The sequence below is a fragment of the Raphanus sativus genome, chromosome 6 (genome assembly GCF_000801105.2).
Source record: "Raphanus sativus cultivar WK10039 chromosome 6, ASM80110v3, whole genome shotgun sequence".
Taxonomy (NCBI): domain Eukaryota; kingdom Viridiplantae; phylum Streptophyta; class Magnoliopsida; order Brassicales; family Brassicaceae; genus Raphanus; species Raphanus sativus.
In genome coordinates this window covers 21,835,731-21,857,269 of record NC_079516.1, presented here as the reverse complement: position 1 = coordinate 21,857,269, position 21,539 = coordinate 21,835,731, and the positions used below count along the sequence as shown (strand labels likewise).

General features: G+C 34.7%; 2 protein-coding genes across 2 annotated transcripts; one reads left to right on the top strand and one right to left on the bottom strand.

Annotated features, from left to right (window-relative positions):
- Nucleotides 1–13,156: 13,156 nt before the first annotated feature.
- On the bottom strand, nt 13,157–14,587 carry LOC108806950 (photosynthetic NDH subunit of subcomplex B 5, chloroplastic). Its single transcript, XM_018579166.2, has 4 exons — nt 14,264–14,587; nt 14,124–14,187; nt 13,932–14,053; nt 13,157–13,566 (listed from the first exon to the last, which is right to left on the bottom strand). Exons 1-4 carry the CDS (start codon nt 14,513–14,515, stop codon nt 13,336–13,338), a joined length of 669 nt encoding a protein of 222 aa, XP_018434668.1. The 5' UTR covers nt 14,516–14,587; the 3' UTR covers nt 13,157–13,335.
- Nucleotides 14,588–20,654: 6,067 nt separating this feature from the next.
- LOC108811228 (protein RALF-like 18) lies at nt 20,655–20,969 on the top strand. Its single transcript, XM_018583271.1, has one exon. The coding sequence runs from the start codon at nt 20,655–20,657 to the stop codon at nt 20,967–20,969; it is 315 nt and encodes a 104-aa protein (XP_018438773.1).
- Nucleotides 20,970–21,539: the final 570 nt, after the last annotated feature.

The window sequence follows — 21,539 nt, the reverse complement described above, 5'->3', positions numbered from 1 at the left end:
TCTTCTCTTTGTGTTTAAAAAAGAAAAGACTATCATCTGCAAATAGTAGATGAAAAATCAAAGGACACATCCTTGCAACTTTAATGCCCGTCATTATTTTTCACGCTCTGCCTTTTTGATATTTGCTATCAATGCCTCCATGCACAATATAAACAAACATGGTGATAAAAGATCCCCTTACCGAATTCCCCTCCTAGGAATGATGTGTTCCTTTGGTCGCCCGTTTAAAAGAACTATGTACTGTACCGAAAAGATGCATTCCATCATTAATTGAATCCAATGATGATCACACCCCATTTTGGAAAGTAATGCTTGAATAAAAGTTCGTTCCACTCTATCATAAACTTTACTCATATCCGTTTTTATTGCCATAAATTTTTCCTGACATGATTTGTTGGTTTGCATTCCGTGAAACATCTCTTGAGCTATAAGTATATTATCTGAAATTAGTTTTCGAGGCACACCGATTGTGTTTCCGAAATAAGTGAATGGAAGCACGTCTTCAGTCGTTAGCACAAGATTTTGGATATAATTTTGTAACCGACATTACATAACCTAATAGGGCGGAGTTCAGCCATTCTAATCGGTCATTCCTTTTTAGGAATCAGATATATATTTGTAATATTTAACTTTGTGTCCAACTCACCTGTGAGCAAAAAATTATTGACCATCTCCGGTAAATTTTTTTTTCTTATTATGTGCCTCATTCGTGAACTATATATACTTCAATACTTGCAAATACTTTAATACTTGGTTTTTTCATCAGTTCAAATGAGCAAAAAAATATCCCTTTTGTCAAAAAAAAAAAAAGCAAAAATGCTTCTTTTTCAAAATTCATAGTGGAAAACAAAAAAAAGCAGTAGCACTTTCTAATTGTTCGTTTTTCTAAGTCAACGACTTATATCATGCTTTTTAATTGTTACATTTCGTCACCACTTTAATCAATAAAGGTTGACTTGGAGTTGGAGCGTCTTTAGTTTGACACAAACACTCGTATTATATATGTTTCCCTTAAACATGTACTGTGGTAAGTCAGTATCTTATTTACAACTCAGAAATATACAAATCTTGAACGTCTATGTAATGGACGAAATTGCTAGGAGTCGTTATTAAAGTTTTTACGTTAGCTAACGACTTTTTCATCTCTCTCACTGTCACCTTTTTTAGATAAGAGCACTCGATCAATAAGTGTGATACTTCGGAGAGCTCGTATTTGTAAATTGTAATTAATAGCTAACGACTTTTTCATCTCTCTCACTGTCACCTTTTTAGATAAGAGCACTCGATCAATAAGTGTGATACTTCGGAGAGCTCGTATTTGTAAATTGTAATTAACACCGTGCACTTACTCCTATTCTGTAGAGTTTGGTCGGCCACACTGTTGGATAAGCTTCAAAGAAAGCTTAGAGAACAAGTTATTCATAAAAGGAAGTTTGAATAACTAAAGTCTAATAGGATTAGGATTAAAGATATGTTTCCTAGTTCAAGTTGTAATAGGTTAAGTTAAGGATCCTATCAACTATAAATAGAGATCAAAGCTAAGATGTAATCTCACAAGAAAGAAAAGATTAATAAAAACGAAGCTACTGTTTTTGTTATACACGAGTCTTATACAAGCATTGTTTGAGACTTTATTTGGTATCAGAGCAGCCAGGTTATTGTTGCGATTACAGAGTCAAGAAAGAGGTATCCATGGCTGATACTAAAGACTTGACAGAGGTGAAAACCCCGACACCACCAGGAAGAAGAGAAGATGTTCCAAGTGCAGTAGTTTGTCCAATGCTTACGACGACAAACTACAATGTCTGGGCGAAGAAGATGAAAGCTTTATTCAAGTTTTATAGGGTATGGGAAGCAATTGATCCAGGAACAGAGGACGAAGAAAAGAATAGTATGGCGACTATACTGCTGTATCAATCAGTGTCTGAGAATCTGGTAATGCAGATTGGAGATGATGATACTCCTAAAGAGATTTGGGAATCAATCAAAACAAGAAACCTTGGAGCAGAACGAGTTAGAACAGCCCGACTGTGTACACTAATGAATGAATTTGATAGACTGAGAATGAACGATTCAGACTCTATTGATTCATTCACTAGTAAAGTATCTGAAATTACCTCAAAAGCAGCCTCGTTAGGACAGAGTATTGAAGAATCTAAGAAGGTAAAGAAACTTCTTGATAGTCTACCTTTGAAGTACATTCATATGACGGCTTCACTGGAGCAGATGTTAGACTTGAACTCGATCTCATATGAGGAGGTTATCGGAAGACTCAAAGCGTTTGAGGAACGAGTAAAGCAAAAGGAAGCTCAAGCATCTCAAGATCATCAAGGAAATCTTTTATACTCGAAGACTTATGATCAGACAGGAACTGATAGTTCGAAAGGGAGAGGTAGAGGACAGAATACAGGACGCGGCAGAGGAAACAGAGGGAAAGGTCGTGGAAGAAACAACTCTGGAGAATGGAACAAGGAGAAGAAAGACTATTCTCAGATTGTCTGTTTTAACTGTAAGAAAAAGGGACACTTTAAGTCAGTGTGCCCTGAGAAGAAAGAAGAGGTACAGGAGTTAAACAAAACCAAGACAGAAACAGCAGAAGCAGCTCTGTATCTACACGAACTCGTGTACCTTAACGAAGACAAGATATTGCCTAAGACTTTTGAAGATGATAAGAAGGAAGATGGAGTGTGGTACCTAGACAACGGTGCTAGTAATCACATGACAGGTCAAAGGTCTTACTTCTCTGAGCTAAACGAGAATATAAAAGGCAAGGTTAAGTTCGGAGATGGTTCATATGTTGATATCAATGGAAAGGGATCAATTTTATTTGAAGCAAAGACTGGTGAACAGAAGTTATTAACTGATATCTACTATATTCCTAATCTCAAAAGTAACATCTTGAGTTTAGGACAAGCAACCGAACAAGGCTGTGATATCAGAATGAAGGAAAACTTCCTAACGTTAAGAGATTCAAACGGTAGGTTACTAGCCAAGGTACAAAGGACGCCAAATAGACTGTACAAAATCAAGTTACAAGTAGGTCAAGCAGCATGGCTTCAAGCAAGATTGAAGGAGGAGCCATGGCAGTGGCATGCCAGACTTGGGCATATCAGTTTCAAGACCATAAAGGCAATGGCGACTCATGGAATGGTTATTGGATTGCCAGAGATTGATGAAGTAAAGCAACTCTGCGATTCTTGCTTGGTTGGCAAGAAAACACGTCAGCCGTTTCCTAAAGCTACTACGTATAGGTCTTCCCAAGCCCTAGAACTGCTTCACGCTGACTTATGTGGCCCGATATCACCAGCAACCTTCTCCCGGAACAGATATGTCTTCGTCATAATCGACGACTGTACGAGATATATGTGGTCCATTCTACTAAAAGATAAAAGTGAAGCTTTTAGTAAATTCAGAAGCTTCAAGAGTCTTGTCGAGAAGGACTTTGACAAGGAAATAAAAACGTTACGTACTGACAGAGGAGGAGAATTCACCTCTCAACAGTTTCAAGACTACTGCAACTCTAATGGAATAAGACGCCACCTTACTGCTCCGTATACTCCTCAACAAAACGGAGTAGTTGAACGGAGAAACCGTACACTTATGGAGATGACTCGAAGTATGTTGAAAGCTATGAGTATGCCTAACTACTTATGGGGAGAGGCAGTTCGTCATGCCACATATCTGATCAATAGAGTCCCCACAAGGGCTCTTAAAAATCAAACTCCTTATGAAAGTATACGAGGCAAGAAACCGAGCCTATCACATGTTAGAGTGTTCGGTTGTGTGGCATATGCTAAGATCGACTCTGGTCACCTCAGGAAGCTCGATGACAGATCACAAGCACTGGTTCATCTTGGTATAGAACCTGGAACCAAAGCCTACCGACTATACAATCCGGAAACGAAGCGTATTGTAGTAAGCAGGGATGTGATCTTTAATGAAAAAGCTTGCTGGAATCGGAAGGGAGGAAGTAAGGAAACTCAGAATGAACCTGGTATGTTTCATATGTCGTGGGGAGCTACAGAAAATAGAGGTACCGGCCCGTACACAGCAGGAACTAACCAGAAAGAGAGTGTTGCAGAACCTGCAGAACCAATTGTTACAGAAGAAGCTGTCACAGATCCAGAAACAGAGTCAAAAGAAGTAGAGTCGAAAGAAACAGAGGAAACAGAGTGTGACTTAGGAGAAGGAAACAAGTCAACACCTGAACTGAGACGCTCATCACGAGAAGTAAAGCAACCAAGCTATCTAGAAGATTACGTATTGCTCTCTGATATCGAGTGTGAGATTCTGTTACTTACACTCAATGATGAGCCTTTAAGTCTAAAAGAAGCTCTCAGAGACAAACGATGGAAGCTAGCGTGTGTAGATGAAATTGACTCGATATACAAGAATGAAACTTGGATCTTAGTCGAGAAACCACGAGGAGTAAAAGTTATAGGACTCAAGTGGATCTTTAAGATCAAGCGAAACGCAGACGGAAGTATCAACAAGTTCAAATCAAGACTTGTTGCAAAGGGTTACGTACAAGAACATGGAATCGACTTTGATGAAGTCTTTGCACCAGTGGCTAGACTCGAAACGATAAGATTACTTATAGGCCTTGCTGCTGCGAATGGATGGGAGATTCATCATCTCGATGTTAAGGCAGCATTCTTGCACGGAGAGTTGATTGAAGAGGTTTACGTGTCTCAACCGGAAGGGTTTGAAAAGAAGGGAGAAGAACACAAGGTTTTCAAACTCAAGAAAGCATTATATGGATTACGACAGGCTCCTAGGGCATGGAACACTAAATTGGATCAGATTCTTAAAAGCATAAGATTTAAGAAGTGCTCCAAAGAAAGCTCTGTTTACCGCAAGGAAGAAAAGAGTAAGCTACTTCTCGTAGCTATCTATGTGGACGATCTGTTCGTCACTGGAAACTCTATGCAGGCAATACTGGAGTTCAAAAGGGCTATGTCAAAAGAGTTTGAGATGTCTGATCTCGGGAGACTCACATATTATCTCGGTATAGAGGTAATGCAAAGCTCGATAGGAATTGAGATAAAGCAAGAAGCATATGCTCGACAAATACTGAAAGAAGCAGGAATGGATACGTGCTATGCAGCTCAAATACCCATGGAGTTCGGCTTAAAGCTTTCAAGAGCTACGGATGAACCTGAGATCGATGCAACTCTCTATAGGCGCAGGATAGGATGCCTTAGATATCTACTACACACCAGACCGGACCTTACTTTCTCGGTAGGAATACTTAGTAGGTATATGCACTCACCACGGAAGCAACATGGTGATGCACTGAAGCAAGTACTGAGATATTTACAAGGCACTCTCGAGTTTGGTTTGACGTACAAACGGAATGGTTCGAAGAAGCTCATCGGATTTAGCGACAGCAGCCACAACACTGATTTGGATGATGGTAAGAGTACTACAGGTCATCTCTTCTGTCTTGGAGATACACCGATATCTTGGTGTTCTCAGAAACAAGAAACAGTTGCTCTATCTTCTTGTGAAGCTGAATTTATGGCAGCAACAGAAGCATCGAAGCAAGCCATTTGGCTTCAAGACTTGATGAGTGAAATAACAGGCAGCAACATTGAGAAGACATTGATCAAGGTAGACAACAAATCGGCTATAGCACTAGCCAAGAACCCGATGTTTCATCGTCGAAGCAAACACATTCACAAGAGGTATCACTTCATAAGAGAATGTGTGGAGAAGAACCAGATCGACATCGAGTATGTGCCTGGTAAAGATCAACTTGCGGATATATTAACAAAAGCTTTAGCAAGGATTCAATTCAAGGAAATGAGGGATCGAATTCTAGTTCTCAACTTAAGTAAAGAAGACTTGAAGCTTAAGAGGGAGAATGTTGGATAAGCTTCAAATAAAGCTTAGAGAACAAGTTATTCATAAAAGAAAGTTTGAATAACTAAAGTCTAATAGGATTAGGATTAAAGATATGTTTCCTAGTTCAAGTTGTAATAGGTTAAGTTAAGGATCCTATCAACTATAAATAGAGATCAAAGCTAAGATGTAATCTCACAAGAAAGAAAAGATTAATAAAAACGAAGCTACTGTTTTTGTTATACACGAGTCTTATACAAGCATTGTTTGAGACTTTACACACTTCTATTTTATATCTTCTCGACTTCTAGGGTTAAACTTGTATAAAATCGGTCCTTACAATTTCCTTGGAAAAAGATAACGTACCCAAAAAAATTGCAACGAACACGTTATCGAACAAGAATGTAGACTAATATAAGGATTATTAACCATAAATAAATAAATCCGGATTTTATCTTGTCAAAATTAGGTACTTAGATGTGATCTTAGAGGAACTAGTGGAAAAGACGCACGTGGTTGCACTTGCACCGAATATGAATCTCAATGGAAACCTCATTTGTTTGGTTATAATTGCCAATTCTAGCACGGGTCCCTTCTAGCACGCTTTGCAATTTCGGTTTCATCACTATCGTACCTACTTTTTGTATTCTACTTCCACTCACTTTTCTCGTCTTTAAATACGTAATGTATACGTATAACGACCATGAACTAACAAAAAAACTTATTTCGTTTTTGTTTCTTTCTAATCCGCAATATGAAGCTCGGACGTTATTGGCTCCCAACATATCATCATTTTACGAGTAAAGACAAGAATAGTTTTTAGTACATCGGACTCTGAATCAATAACATTTAGCAAGATTACGTGAAAGATTTCAAATGCCCGCATAACCTTGTACGAACACTACAAGAAAACAGCGGTATTCTGAGGGATATTCCGAGGGAAAATGAATTCCTCGAAAATTTCTGACAAAAAACCGAGAAAATACCGAGAAAACGTGTTCCGAGAAAACGCGAAACGTGGTTTCCTCGGTATTTCCTCGGAAAATACCGACGAAATTCCGAGGAAAACCAAATTCGTCGGAATATTCTTATGGATTTCCGACGAAACCACCTTCCTCGGAAAAAACCGACGAACCTCCGAGAAAATTTTATAGCCGTTAGAGAGCTGTTGGGAGATTTTCAATATTCCGAGGAAATTCCGAGAAAGTAGCCGTTAGCGTCGGAATTTCCTCGGAATTTCCTCGGTCTGTCGCCAGGATTTCATCTATAAATACAACCACCCCCCTTCCTCTTCATTCACTCCATTTCTTCATCCTCCCTCCTACTATCTTTACATACGAATTTGATTGAAAAAAACATGTCTTCTTCAAATTATTTTCGTTCTTGGATCGATCGACCTCATTTGAATCCGAACACGAGATTGCTTACGGAAGAATACCAACGAGGTATAACCGAATTCATGGGGTTAGTTCGCCAACTACCGGAAGCAGAAACATGTATGTTAAGATGTCCTTGCTCTAATTGTAAAAATAGAAAGGTTATTAAAGAGTGGGATGTTTGGACTCATCTTTTATTGAGTGGGTTTACACGAAGTTACAAAATTTGGTATCGTCATGGGGAAACTGATTATGAACATAGTAGCACTAGCGAACCTCAGCCGGCGGTTAGATTAGAAGAACCAATTAGAACAGATGTAGATTATGGTGTAGGTACTGAGCAGATGGTAAATGATCATTTTAGAGGGAAAGATTTACCCAATGCAGAAGCTAGGAGATTTTATGATATGTTGGATGCTGGAAAGCAACCATTGTACGAAGGTTGCAGAGATGGTCATTCAGCTTTATCATCTGCTATAAGACTGATGGGCATTAAAACAGATTATAACTTGGCTGAAGACTGTGTGGATGCGATTGCTGATTTTGTAAAAAGTATTCTACCTGAGGATAATGTAGCTCCAGGTTCATACTACGAGGTTCAGAAACTCTTAGCTGGTGTTGGTTTATCTTATCAGGTAATATATGTATGCATCGATAACTGCATGATTTATTGGAGGGCGGATGACCAGCGGGTACATGCAAATTTTGTGGGAAGCCTCGTTATAAAGATACGGGTGGAAGAGTTCCAGTTCCATATAAAAGGATGTGGTATTTGCCTTTGACGAAAAGGTTGCAGAGGTTGTATCTTTCTGAACGCACAGCGCAACGAATGAGATGGCATGTAGAGCACTCAACAGATGGTGAGATTAGACATCCTTCAGATGCAAAAGCGTGGAAGCATTTCTAATCAAAGTATCCCGACTTTGCGTATGAGAGAAGAAATGTCTACCTTGGATTATGTACTGATGGTTTCAGCCCGTATGGCAAGAATGGAAGACAATATTCTCTATGGCCAGTCATTGTTACACCATACAACTTACCCCAAACTTGTGCTTGCGACGGAAGTTTTTGTTTCTCTCCATTCTCGTTCCCGGACCAGAGCATCCTAAGAGATCACTTGTGTTTCTTCAGCCACTAATATATGAGTTGCAACAACTATGGGCTGAAGGTGCTGAAACATACGATATTTCGTGTAAAAAAACTTTCAAATGCGGGCAGTACTAATGTGGACAATGAGTGATTTTCCAGCATATGGTATGTTATCTGGATGGACAACGCATGGAAGGCTATCATGTCCATATTGTCAAGATAACACTGATGCTTTCCAACTAAAACACGGAAGGAAAACGTGTTGGTTTGACTGTCACAGGAGATTCCTACCACATGATCATCCATATCGTAGGAGTAGGAATTTGTTTACGAAGAACAAGAGGGTGTTTGACAGTCCACCTGCGGAAATTAGTGGGAAAGGTTTGAAGACACAACTAAGAGATTTTGGTGCAGAAAGGACGCCAGACATCGGTGGACATGAGCGTTTTTTCGGTAGATGCTGTTGGAAACCTACATAACTGGCACAAAAAAGTATATTCTGGGATCTGCCATACTGGGAGGATCATTTGCTAAGGCATAATTTAGATGTCATGCATATTGAGAAGAACTTTTTTGACAATCTCATGAACACGATCCTTAACGTTTAAGGTAAAAACAAAGGATAACTTGAAGTCAAGACTGGATTTAGTCGATATATGTGCTCGTTCAGAACTTCATGTTGATGAAAATGGTAGGGCTCATTTTCCCAATTTTAATTTTAATTTTATATTTTCGAATTTAAATTAAAAAAATTATAAATTAAAAAAAAATTGAAAATTCCGAGGAAGATGTCCCTCGGATATTTCCGGGGAAGTGCTCCGAGAAACCTTCGTCGGAAATTTCCGAGGGACACTTTCCTCGGAATATTGTGAGGGCAATGTTCCTCGGAAAGATTCCGAGGAACATTGCCCTCACAATATTCCGAGGAAAGTGTCCTTCGGAAATTACCGATGAGTTTTCCGAGGACAGTTCCGACGGAAATTTTCGAGGATAGTTCCATCGGAAAATACCGAGGAACCGTTCCTTCAGTATATTCCGAGGAAGATACCGACGATTACGAATCCTCGGAACTCCCTCGGAAATACACTTTCTCGGTATTTCGTCGGAATTTTCCGAGGGAATTCCAAGAAATATTGAAATTCCGAGAAAATATTTCCGACGGCTGTAATCTTCGGTATTTCCTCGGAATACCATTATTCCGAGGAAATACCGAGGATTTCAGCCGTCGGTATGCCGCTGTTTTATTGTAGTGGAAGTATGGCTCGCATTCGGGTTCAAATAAGGTATTTCAGAACTTTGGGTATATCGATACTAGTTTAGAACTATTCAGATATTTTTATATATCGGATCAAATTCAAATATTTTTATATCGGTTTTGATTATTCGGATCAGATTCAGATATTTTGATTTTGAAAAATAATTCATATGTCCATTGCTCAAGTTTTTTTTTGTATTTAAAATTCTCCTATATATTAATTGAGAAGTCACTTTAGTAATTCTGTTAATGTGTCGCTCATAGGTGAAATTTCAAAAAAAAATTATAATTTGATTGTTTTTTTTAATTAAATATTTATTTTAATCAAATCTAAAAATATAAGAAAAATCTAGAACCAGCTAATACAAATTTCCATAAAACACAAGTAATATTACAAATAATTATCTATGGTAACTAATTGCATAATTATAGAAATAATATATATAATGTTTCATCAATTTTTTTAATTCTTATAAATTATTTATTTATAATTATTTAAAATATTTTAATATAATTTTATAGAAACAAATATAATGGCTATATTTCTAAGGCATTATTGTAAGTTTTATGTTCTTTTTTAAAACCCACACGGGATTTATAAATCATTTATAAAGATTTTGAAATTATTTAGAAACATTTTTTAATTCTGGCCTACAAAATCATTTTATTAGAGTTTCTAAATCATTTATGAGACTTTTATTTTATAAAATTTGAGCACATCTTGTTTAGATGTAAAATGGTAAATGCTTCCAGATCTGATTATAATTGTATAAATTTATATTTATAATGATTTATAAATCATATATTTTACTCACACTTGTTATCTTATCTATTAAAATAAAAATAATTTAAGTGATTTATGGTCATTATGATTAAGACAATATGTCATTTTTTTGTCAACCATAATATTTCATTTAAAGTCCAATAGGCTTATGCAAATGTACAAGTTCTAGAGTCCAAAACGACAGAAGATTACATAAAACAATCAGTGCAGATGGAAACAAGTGTACAACATGCGTCAATTGAGAAACCTCATTTAAATCATACAAAATTATAACATACTATTTATTTATATATTAAATATATAAATTATTTAAGTGATTTTTTCTTACATATATGTTCATAGGTGAAATCTTACAATTTCAATAGTTGATATTTTAAATTTTTATTTATTTTTCAGAGAAAAAATAAAAATAAATCAATTCTTTGCAAACTTTAGATTTAAATACTCTTTAATACCTAATTTATATATAAAAATAAAATTTAGTTGTTAATAATATTTGAAACTTCACTTCTGTTTTGCCATTGAAATTGAAAACAATCAAACAAATAAAAGAAACTTAAATAAAATAAATCATCAACGAAGATGTAGAACTATAGAAGCTTCTAACTATCTTCTAGGAACTACACAAAATACATTTTTTATGGCTAATGTATTTTCGTTTTTCATGTGTTAAAATAAATTAAAAGGCAGTTTACAACCAATTAACTGAACCAATTGTAATAATATTTGCATTTAAAAAATATTTTGAGTGATTTATATTTATATTGTTGAACTATCTTAAATTTCACACATCTTCTAAGAAGATAATGAAATTTTTGATTATCAAACTATTAAATGCTAAAATTTTAATATTTCTAATTATTATTCAACAATTACAACATTATAAACATAATATTATGTATTTTTCATATTATATTATCATCCGCGAAATCGTGGACAAACACATAGTTTACCATTAAACTAACTGAAATTTTTATTTTTAATAGATACAGCTATTAATGAATTTGGAGATAAAATTCTTCTACCTTAACAGCAAAATCAGTCCTAGCATTCTCCTAATAATCATAATCCTATCGGTCACTTCTTCTAAATTCATTGTCTCCCCCTAGACTGCAATTCCCCTGAAAATCATGATATATGTCTACTAATACGTATATATATATAACTATATCTTAATCCAAATGCAATAAAATTTTCAAAAACCTCACCAAATACATAAACTCATAATTCATATATATATCTGAAAACTAAATATTAAAAGTTAGCTACTATTAATATTTAGTAATGTGATGGAACCTATTGTTATTGATATTTTTATGAATATCGTTTTACGAATTATTCCAATAAACATATAAAATATTTATTAAATATAAAACTAATTGAACAAAATAAAAACCACACTTTAACCAAAAAAAAAACAAAACACACTTTAAATTATGATTGAGCGTTCAGGTATACGTTGGGATACAAGTTAAGTATTTTGAATTTTGGTTCTAATTTATATGACATCCTAGATCTCAATCTGGTAAATTGTAAGTATGCATTGAGTTTAAATATATAACGCATTGGTTTTAGTTCTAATTTGTATCACATCTTAAAACCCACAAAGTAACAATATATCGTTCTTCGAATTATATTGGTTGAATTTGGATATATCCAAAATTAAATTCAACTTTTAAATCAAACACACAAAATCTAAATACTTATTTAATAGAACTGGATATTTGAGGTACTTATTTAAAATTTTAATATCTGTTTTAGATATTATTTCAACATAAATATATAATTGAATATTTAAAATAGATATTTATGTTTCAAATATTTATATTTGTGACTAATTTTGACATTTTGATTGTTTTTTGAACTTTTATGTGTTATCCGAGATATGGTTAATAATACTTTGAGTTTAGGTATGTTTTGTACCATCCTACAAAATCTATTACGGTATACTTTACATTTCATACCTATACGAATTGGAGTTTTTGGTTGGGTTTGGTTCGTTTAGGACTTTGAATTACAGATTTTATGTCACAATTTATTTTAAATAAACAGAAAATATAGACGATATAAATTTTTTACCGAAAAGTAATTCCGCGCTTTCAAAACGAGCATCAAAATCTAGTTAATATCTTTAAAATATATAAAGTATATAATATTAGACAAGTAGATAAGTTATTTAAGCTATATATAAATTAGTGGTTTTAAAAAATAATTTTAGAGAACTATATATATAATTACAGTAATAAAATAATGGGAATATACTGTAACAACTTTGGTTCAAATTCGATTTTCATAGTTTTGGTTTGATTAAAGTGTCAATACTATCCATAAGTATACATTGCATTTTCATAAATGAATATTCGAAATAACATAAAAGTAAGTGGAATTAACTAAAACATTAAGCATTTGAACATTGATTTATATTTCTGTGAAGTATACGTTATACTTAGTGGATAGTATTTTTGTAGTTTAGAATTATTGTGTTATGGAATAAAGTTTTTTAGAGTTTTAACCCCAAAACATTTTTATTTCAGGGCATAGGTTTGATTATCAAGGTTTTCATCTGTTGGCTTATAAAAACACGGGCTTACTAGAAACTGGGTCTAATTTGTTAGGGTTTAAATTGATCGGATTATGGATAGGTCAACAAAAGAGTGATTGGTTGAAAAAAGGGATCGACTTTTTTCTTTAAACGAAAATAGGCAATGGTAGAGGGTTGTAATTATTTGAAAAACCAGGAGAAGAATCCTGGAAATTCTGGTTTAGTAGTATAGATTTGCAACACCTCTCCACAGCATAAGCGAAACGGAAGACTGTAGTGAACTTTTTGAACAAAGAAACAGAATCCTATAACATTCTAGGAAGGTTTGAAGAGACTAATGAAGCACATGAAGAATACATTATACACATGGTAACACGTTTCATTCATCATTTATAAACAGTTTTCATCAAATATCATCATCATTTTTTTGGTAAGAATCAACATCTTATCTTGTGGCGATATCATTCTTCTCGACCGTGAAATCCCAGATATCACCATACTTGTCATTAAAGTCCCAAATGCTCATAGTGTTGTAGTCATTAATGAGCTTGTCACGAGCTCCTCTCTCCATTTTGTAAATCTGAGGTTCGAAGTTGTGGGGCATGTCTGGTTTATCCATCTCTATTATACAGAACACTATGGTAAACAAACCCGCACCTATGAACAAGTACTCACCCTGCAAAACAAGAACACTTGTGATTCCTCTTCTTCTGAAACAGAAACTCTAATAAAGATTTGATGACTGAGATCTCTTACGTCTTAACTAACAAACCAAGAGATGCCAAAGAAAAAAAAAACTAACAAACCAAGCGCTCAACCAAAACCTAGAAAACCCACATTTTCAACAGTCTGTTTGAGACATCCTTATCTTTAACCAACTTCCAAAATCTATAGTCTAGTTTCAGAGAGACCCAAGGCTAGGACATGAGCTGCTAAAATCTGTACAGGTTGACCCACTGTGTCTTAGCTTATGAGGATTTGGTCGGAACAGCTAAGACATGAAGCAGTAATGAAAATATATGGAAGAAAGCAAGAAGTTACCGGAGCATCAAAATACATCCCAGCCGCAATAGCAGGAAGAAACAACCAAGAGATTAAACCTTGAAACCCAGATGGAGGATCCACAGCAGCAATATCATCTGCAATTGCTCCCCAAAACGTTCCTGAAGAAGAAGAACAAAAACATTCAAAAAGGATTCAAGAAACCGAAACAAGAAGAAAAAAGAAGGCAACCCTTTTCAACTTCTCCTTCGTAATAAGTGTGAGCTCCATCGTAATAACCATACTTGAAATCCTCCTGTGAACAAAATACAGAAACCACCCTTTTAGAACACAAAACACGTTCACCACCAACTCTAATTCAAAATCTTTACCATTTCAATACTGTTAAGCTCGAACTGACCAATGGGATCTTCGTTGATATCTGGTTCGATCTGCGACAGTCCAGCCGCAGAGACCAGCTTCGCTAGCTTCAATCTCCGGCAAGAGGAGGAACTCACACATTTCACAACGTTGGGAGAGAAACCGGCGGTCTGATCAGAAACACTAACTCCGAGTTTCGAGTTGATGATCTTTGGGATCGAGTTGGGAGAGAGAATCGTGACCGTTGAATTAATGGTTGCCATTGTTTTTTTGCTTTATCTTCTTCACTCTGTTTCTCTTTGCTGTGTGTGTCTCAGAGTTTTTAAGAAAAATCCCCGCTTTTTTGTTGTTTGTAAAGCTTAATGGTTACTGCCTGTTATATTATCAAAGTCACCAACAAATCCAAAGACGCCACGTTCGTTTCGCATGAAGGCTGCAGAGTGCAGACTATTATGTAACGGTCCAGCTTTATGGTAACTGAAATTAACACTATTGGGTCTAGGGTGGGCACTTTACCCGCCGCATCCGAACCGACTCGAAAAATCCAAACCGAAATCCGAACCAAAGTAGTAAAATATCTGAACGGATATTAAACTATGAGAGATTGGATATCTGAATCCGAACGGATAATACCTAAATCTAAAAAAATATTAGAAGATAACCGAACATACGTATATTTACCCTTATATTTCTAGTTTACATTTCTCATTTATTTAAAACATTTATATTGATGTTACACATATTTTAAGATCATATAGTATACATATAATTATAGAGAAAATAATTTGATATTCATTTAAAATACATGTCAAACTTTTTGTTTTACGTATTAACAAAAATTACATCTAAAGTTTAAAAACAATAGCCAAATTAATATATATATATATATATATATATATATATATTTGAAATATTATCTCCAAAACTGTTAGTTATTTAATCTATAAAATATAGAAAAATCAGTTAAACGAAATCTATATTTTTAAATACAACAAACTTAAAAAATGAATTTTTTTTCTTTTAAAATTTAAATATCTGAACCCCATTCGAAATAACCAAACCCGAACTAAAAATACCTAAACCCGACCCTAAGTACAAAAATACCCGAACGGGTTCTATATCCCTATACCAAAATATCCGAAAATCTGAAATATCTTACCCGAATCCGAACAGATATTTGAACGTCCACCCTTAATTGGGTCCAATCGATGGTAGTTGGTCCAAATTCGATAGACATCATCGCATATTCAGAGATTTCTTTTTTTTTTCCTCGCAGATAGAAAATATATTCATAAAAACAATTACAACAAAATAGAAAAGATCAAATGGAAATAAATGATTACACATATAATAAAACTGATTTATAAACACTGATTTGAAATATAAAAATGATTTCCCTCAAGAAAATCTTTATGGTTAACTGATGAAATCTAATGTTCTTGTTTTTCTATTTAATTTTGATTGGATACAAATAATTTAACTGTTACACACTTTCATAATTATACATTAATAATTTAATTTGACTTATATAAAACCATAAATTTACAAACTTATTAAATATTTAATGAAATAATAATAGTTAAATAACTTTATTTATTAAAAAAAATTATAAAATTAAATTAAAGTACATATACACACAAATAACAAAAAAAAATCATATATTTTACAATATACTTTAATTTTTAAAATATTAGAAAATTAAATTAAATCAAGTATAATTAACTGTAGTTTATTAAAGGGTATATTGTTTTAAAGAAAATATTAAAATGTATTTTATTAAATCTATTTCTAAGTAACTCTGTCTTATATTAATATGAACTAACTATTCTTTTAATATAGTGAAATTGAGAGAATATTCACGCGGATTGTTTTGCACTAGTTTAACGTCGTCTTATCAAAAATTATCTAATGATTTTGTTGTGCATATCAGAAACTACCTCCAATATATTTTGTAGAATATATATCTCCTATATATATCATACACGAAAGATATCTTCTTATAGTAAAACATATAAATTGTGACTGTGTTGGAGACTATGGTATATATATACATGTAACGTCTCTGTCATTGCAATATAATGACCTTATATTTTAATCTTATAAAATATATAATTGAATCAAGGAGGTGGCTGCAACCCTATACGATTTCAGAAGCGATCTTGGATCACGTTCTTCATTAAGATTATGATCCCCATATAATTTCTCGCTCTTTGGCGTGAGATTACCAAAAGTCATCGGAGAAGATCATTCATAACAGAAGGCTTAACGATCATTGCTTTCCTCTTATCATATCGTTCCAATCTGTTCTGTTTAGAGAATTTAGATTGATCCCTCGATCTCATCTCATCAGTATTGACGTTAGATACCTGATCTCACTACTTGGAATTTTTTGATCTCGTTGGTTGCTTGATAATCACACGACATCTTTGGCGTGACTCATAAGCCAACACTGGTAAGGATGAATCGACTAATGAACTAATGATCTTGGTAATGGGAAGTTTCTTTTGAACTTTTCCAATGAAGAAGATCTCAAGTACGGCCAAGGTCCATTCCATTATAACTTTTGTATGTTTGGGAACCGGTGATTACCCGTGGATCATTCCATTCGGGATGGAGATAACAGGCATTCCATTACATCTGTGGACAATCAAGAATCTCAGGAACATTGGTAACAGACTTGGCCATATCAATACTGTTGATCTCTCTACAGGCCGGATGCTTATTGATGTGGACACTAGGAAGCCCCATACTTTCACTAGAAAGATTGCATCACGTGAAGGGGATGAAGTTTCGATCCAAATTAATTATGACAAGCTCTTCAAGCACTGTAAAACGTGTGGAATGGTTACTCATGAGCTAGTCTACTGTTGTCTAAAGAGCTTGTGCAGCGAGAACAGAGAGAACGAACTGGGGTCTTTGCCAGAGTTCAAATCCCTTTGTCTAATGAATCTCGACAGCCATTGCAGCATGAATGCTGATAGAGTTTTGGATAATCCGAGACCTTCATCTTCCCACAAGAGTGGAAGAAGTCGTAAGCTTCCTTTGGGAATACCTATCAAGAAAGCAGAGTTCCTTCGTCAGGGATCTTCAAAAGCACATTGATGAAGACACTCAGTTGGAACTGTCGAGGGATAGGGAACGACCTCACCGTTCGACGCCTCACGGAGATGTGTCAGAAGCATCGTACATGACTTGTGTTTCTCTCTAAAACGAAGAATAGAAGGATGCTGTTGCAAAACATTCAGGCCGATCTAGGATTTGATCATTTATTTTCTGTTGAGTCACTTGGTCTCAGCGGAGGTTTACCTCTTTTATTTATGGATGAATTTCAAGTTAATATCTTATTTTCAAATAACATAGTGAATGACATTGAGACAGTCATTGATAGAATAAAAGTCTTTATGATATTTGTTTATGGAAACCCTGTTTTAGAACGTATGAATCTGGTTTGGGGACGTCTTACGCGTTTCTCAACAACACGAAATGGACCTTGGTTCATGATAGGTGATTTTAGTGAGATTACTGATCATAGTGAAAACATGGGTGGCAGGAAACACTCTGATATCTCATGTTTGCCTTTCAAGCAGATGCTAAGTGATTGTGGCATGCTTGAATTTCCATTTACTGGAAACAAGTTTTCTCGGGAGGGGCATCTGTTAGATGCCGATTGGATAGAGCAGTGGGAAATGAGGACTGACATGAAAAATATCCTCATACAGCTGTAAAGTATCTCAGGCTATGGGGCTCGGATCATCATCCGGTCCTAACGGATATTCTCACAAAACTAGTGAAGAAAAAAAAGAAATTCAAATTTGATAAACGGTGGTAGATAATGAGGAACTAAGGTAAGTTATTTTCGAAGGATGGAAATCAGAGAATCTGCCTCCTGAAGCGAATATAATGAAGCATATTTCTAGTTGCCGAAATTTTTTGAGCCAACAGAGGAGACAAAACAATGTGAATTCAGAAAAGTTAGTGGAAAAGGTTAAGGAGAAAGTGGAGGGACTATATTCGAATGAGGATGCTACTTCTGAGGAAATAGCAGATGCTCCAAAAAAACTATCTATTTCTTTTAAGGCAGAAGAAATGTTTTGGAGACAGAAAAATAGAATTCTCTGGTTAAGGGAAGGCTATAGGAACTCAAAATATTTCCATGCGTTAGTAAAACAACGAAGAGCTAGAAATAGGATAACACAAATTCTAGATGAGAATGGTAATATGGTAGATGATGAGGAAGGACTAGTAGCCATTGCTATTAGCTATTTAAGACAAATATTTGAGGACTAGGGGCCTTGGGTACAACAAATCGACTCCTCGCTTCTCCTCAGCTTCAAATCGGCTATTTCCTCGTCTGGATCCTGGATCGGATTTCCCCCATACGGCTTCAGCTCTAATATTTTCCCGTGGGTTTGCTGGTTCCTATGGATTGCTAGGAACCAACTGCTCTTCGAGAAGAAGCCTTCTACAGCGGCAGAGATCATGTTGAAATCGATTCTAGCCGTCAAGGAATGGGACCAGGCACAATGGAAGAGCGAACCACCACCATCTATTGGAGCGACGAACACATCTCCTCCTCTATGTCATAACCCCAGTCCAGCTACGATTCTGTGCAACACCGATGCGGCGTGGCGATCTGAATCAGGCAACGCGGGACTGGCTTGGATCTTCTCAGATCAAGAAGGAAGAGTGATCGGCAAGGGCTCAGCTTTCCAAAGCCATGTCTCCTCCGCGTGCATGGCTGAGGCGTTGGCGGTGAGAAGTGCTCTTGTTCACGCGTCGGAACTCAACTACAACTCCATCTGGCTTCGATCAGATTCTCAAGTGCTCATCAGAGCTTTATCGACGGGACGATTTTCGACTGAACTCTACGGCGTGCTTTCGGATGTTGCTTCGTTATCGCTTTCTCTATTTTCTTTCTGTCGTTTTAGTTACATCAAGAGAGAGATTAACGGGCTTGCGGACTTAAACGCTAAGGCCTGCTTACTTTCTGGCCCAGGCCCTGTAACCCTCAACTCTTCGTCCATTTAATCTATAAGAAGCCCAGTTGACCAAAAAAAAAAAAAGACAAATATTTGAAAATATAAATCAACAATTTATAATTTTCTATATCATATTTAGACATAAGTCATATCCTCAATTTTAAAAATCATGTCACATTTTTTAGGAAAGTAATTATAGAAAAGACATGTGTCAAATCATTTCTCATATTCTCATAAAATGTAATTTATGATTTATACCATATTCTCACTAAGCCAGTGTATCATTCGGCTAAGATCATTGACAAGACTATTAAGCAAATGATCATGTTTACTAAGTATTATGAGAAACGGAAGCTCCTAAGTACTATGAGAAACAGAAGCTCACAATGTTGGTTTAGTGACCACTCGAAACAGAATTAGTACTCAGTTTTTTTTATTTCTCTTTAGCTTTAATTGCGTATAAAATATTCTTTTCCGATGATCAATAAATTTAACATCTCATAAAAAATAACATCCATGCAAGACACGGATCATAATCTAGTTATACTTTATACTGTAAACCATTAAAATTATTTTATTTTTAAAACACCAAAAACAAAAACTGAACTAATATGAGGTGATTACATACAGATCATCCTATTTTATATTTCACAATTATATTTATATGTATAATTTAAATATTTATAATATTTGAAACAAATAAATTTAACAAAATATATAAGTTATCTGAAAATTATAGCTTTCATTAAATGTTTTTAAACAAAAACTAATTCTTCATTTTGAAAACATGGGTCAAAATATAGTATTTGACTAAAACATGAAACATAAATCATTTCAAATCATCCATTCAGTTTTATTTTCTATATCAATGTTCAAAATCAGGTGTAATAAGTACAAGAAAAATCTTGATGGAACTACATTAGCCATGTTCAACTATGAAACGATGTTTTTATTTATTGAAATACAATTTCATGTTCTAAATCTAATGGATCTCCTCAGTTATTTTTAATACACTCCCTTTAGTTTTGGTTTAGCCTTAAATATTAAAAAAATATTAAAATACGAATATGGCAATCAGTATTAAGTTTCGACCTGTGTACATTATGCGAATTGACTCGCTTTATTCTAATAAGTCACTTTGGATATAAACAAGTGCAATGAATCGAAAATTATATTGCTATAATTTGGGTACGAACTACGAAGACCAGATCTTTTACTCAAAATGAAAACAAATTAAAATTACTAAGTCAAATATTTGTGGAAACATGTAATACAAATGAATATGTTGCCATAAAAGATGAACCTACAAAATCAACATTTATATAAATGTATATTAAAATCGAGTATTTAAATACAAACCTCTAAGAAGACTCTAATCAGTAATGAAATCAATCACTCTCCATTTTCAACTCTCTTGTCATCAATGATGAATCTTGTTAAGTTCTTGATCATCGCTGTGACCATCTCGGTGGCTTTATGTCCAACAATGGTCCAATCTCGAAAGATAAAATGTGACTGGTTGGGTGGAAATTGCATCGATGGTGGAGACGAAGAGACCATGAAAATGAGTTCAGGTTTGGATTTAAGCCGTAGGGTTTTGCAAGCGACACATTATATAAATTACGATGCACTGAAGCACAACGTACCAGCTAAACAACATGGTCAACAAGACAGACCGGATAATCCATACCGGCGAGCTTGTACTCTCGCTACAGGATGTTACCGGCTAACGCATTAAACAACATAGATACTAATTTTTATTTATTAGTGCAACAAAAAAAAAGATTTTCTCTTTTTTCCTTAATATTTATATTTCTGTTTATGTATTTAGTATTACCTTTGATTGGTGGGAGATTTGCCAAATATGACTCAAAACATGATTTTAAATGCAAACTATACACAAACTTGAATCAAATGCAAAACTAACCTAAAAGTCATGTGAAATTAAAGCCAGTCTCTTATGACCAAAAAAAAAACAGAAGTCATTTTTACGAATATAGCACTTATAAGTCATCTGAGACACTGTAAGTCATCTAGACGACTTCCAGGTAAGTCGTCTGGGGTAGTTGATCTTAAAAATAATTTATAAATATTTCAAAAATTATTTTGACAAGTGAAAAATTAAAATCATGTAACTATAAATAGTTTTAAGTGATGTAAATTAAGATATAACAAAATTGAATAGTTTTCAACATAGATGAGTAAAATTAGTTAATCATGATATTCTTTGGTTTAGGTTTGACAACATATATTGTAGTATTATATGTATTCTTAGGATTAGATTTTGGAAAGCTTAAATGTTTTTTTG

What these genes read in the sequence shown, in the direction of transcription:
- LOC108806950 (XM_018579166.2), bottom strand. Translation starts at nt 14,515, where the DNA reads ATGGCAACCATTAATTCAACGGTCACGATTCTCTCTCCCAACTCGATC. An exon ending in AGCTTAACAGTATTGAAATG is followed by an intron (nt 14,188 to 14,263) that starts GTAAAGATTTTG and finishes TTTTGTTCACAG; the next exon opens with GAGGATTTCAAGTATGGTTA. An exon ending in GGATGTATTTTGATGCTCCG is followed by an intron (nt 13,567 to 13,931) that starts GTAACTTCTTGC and finishes CTTGTTTTGCAG; the next exon opens with GGTGAGTACTTGTTCATAGG.
- LOC108811228 (XM_018583271.1), top strand. Translation starts at nt 20,655, where the DNA reads ATGATGAATCTTGTTAAGTTCTTGATCATCGCTGTGACCATCTCGGTG.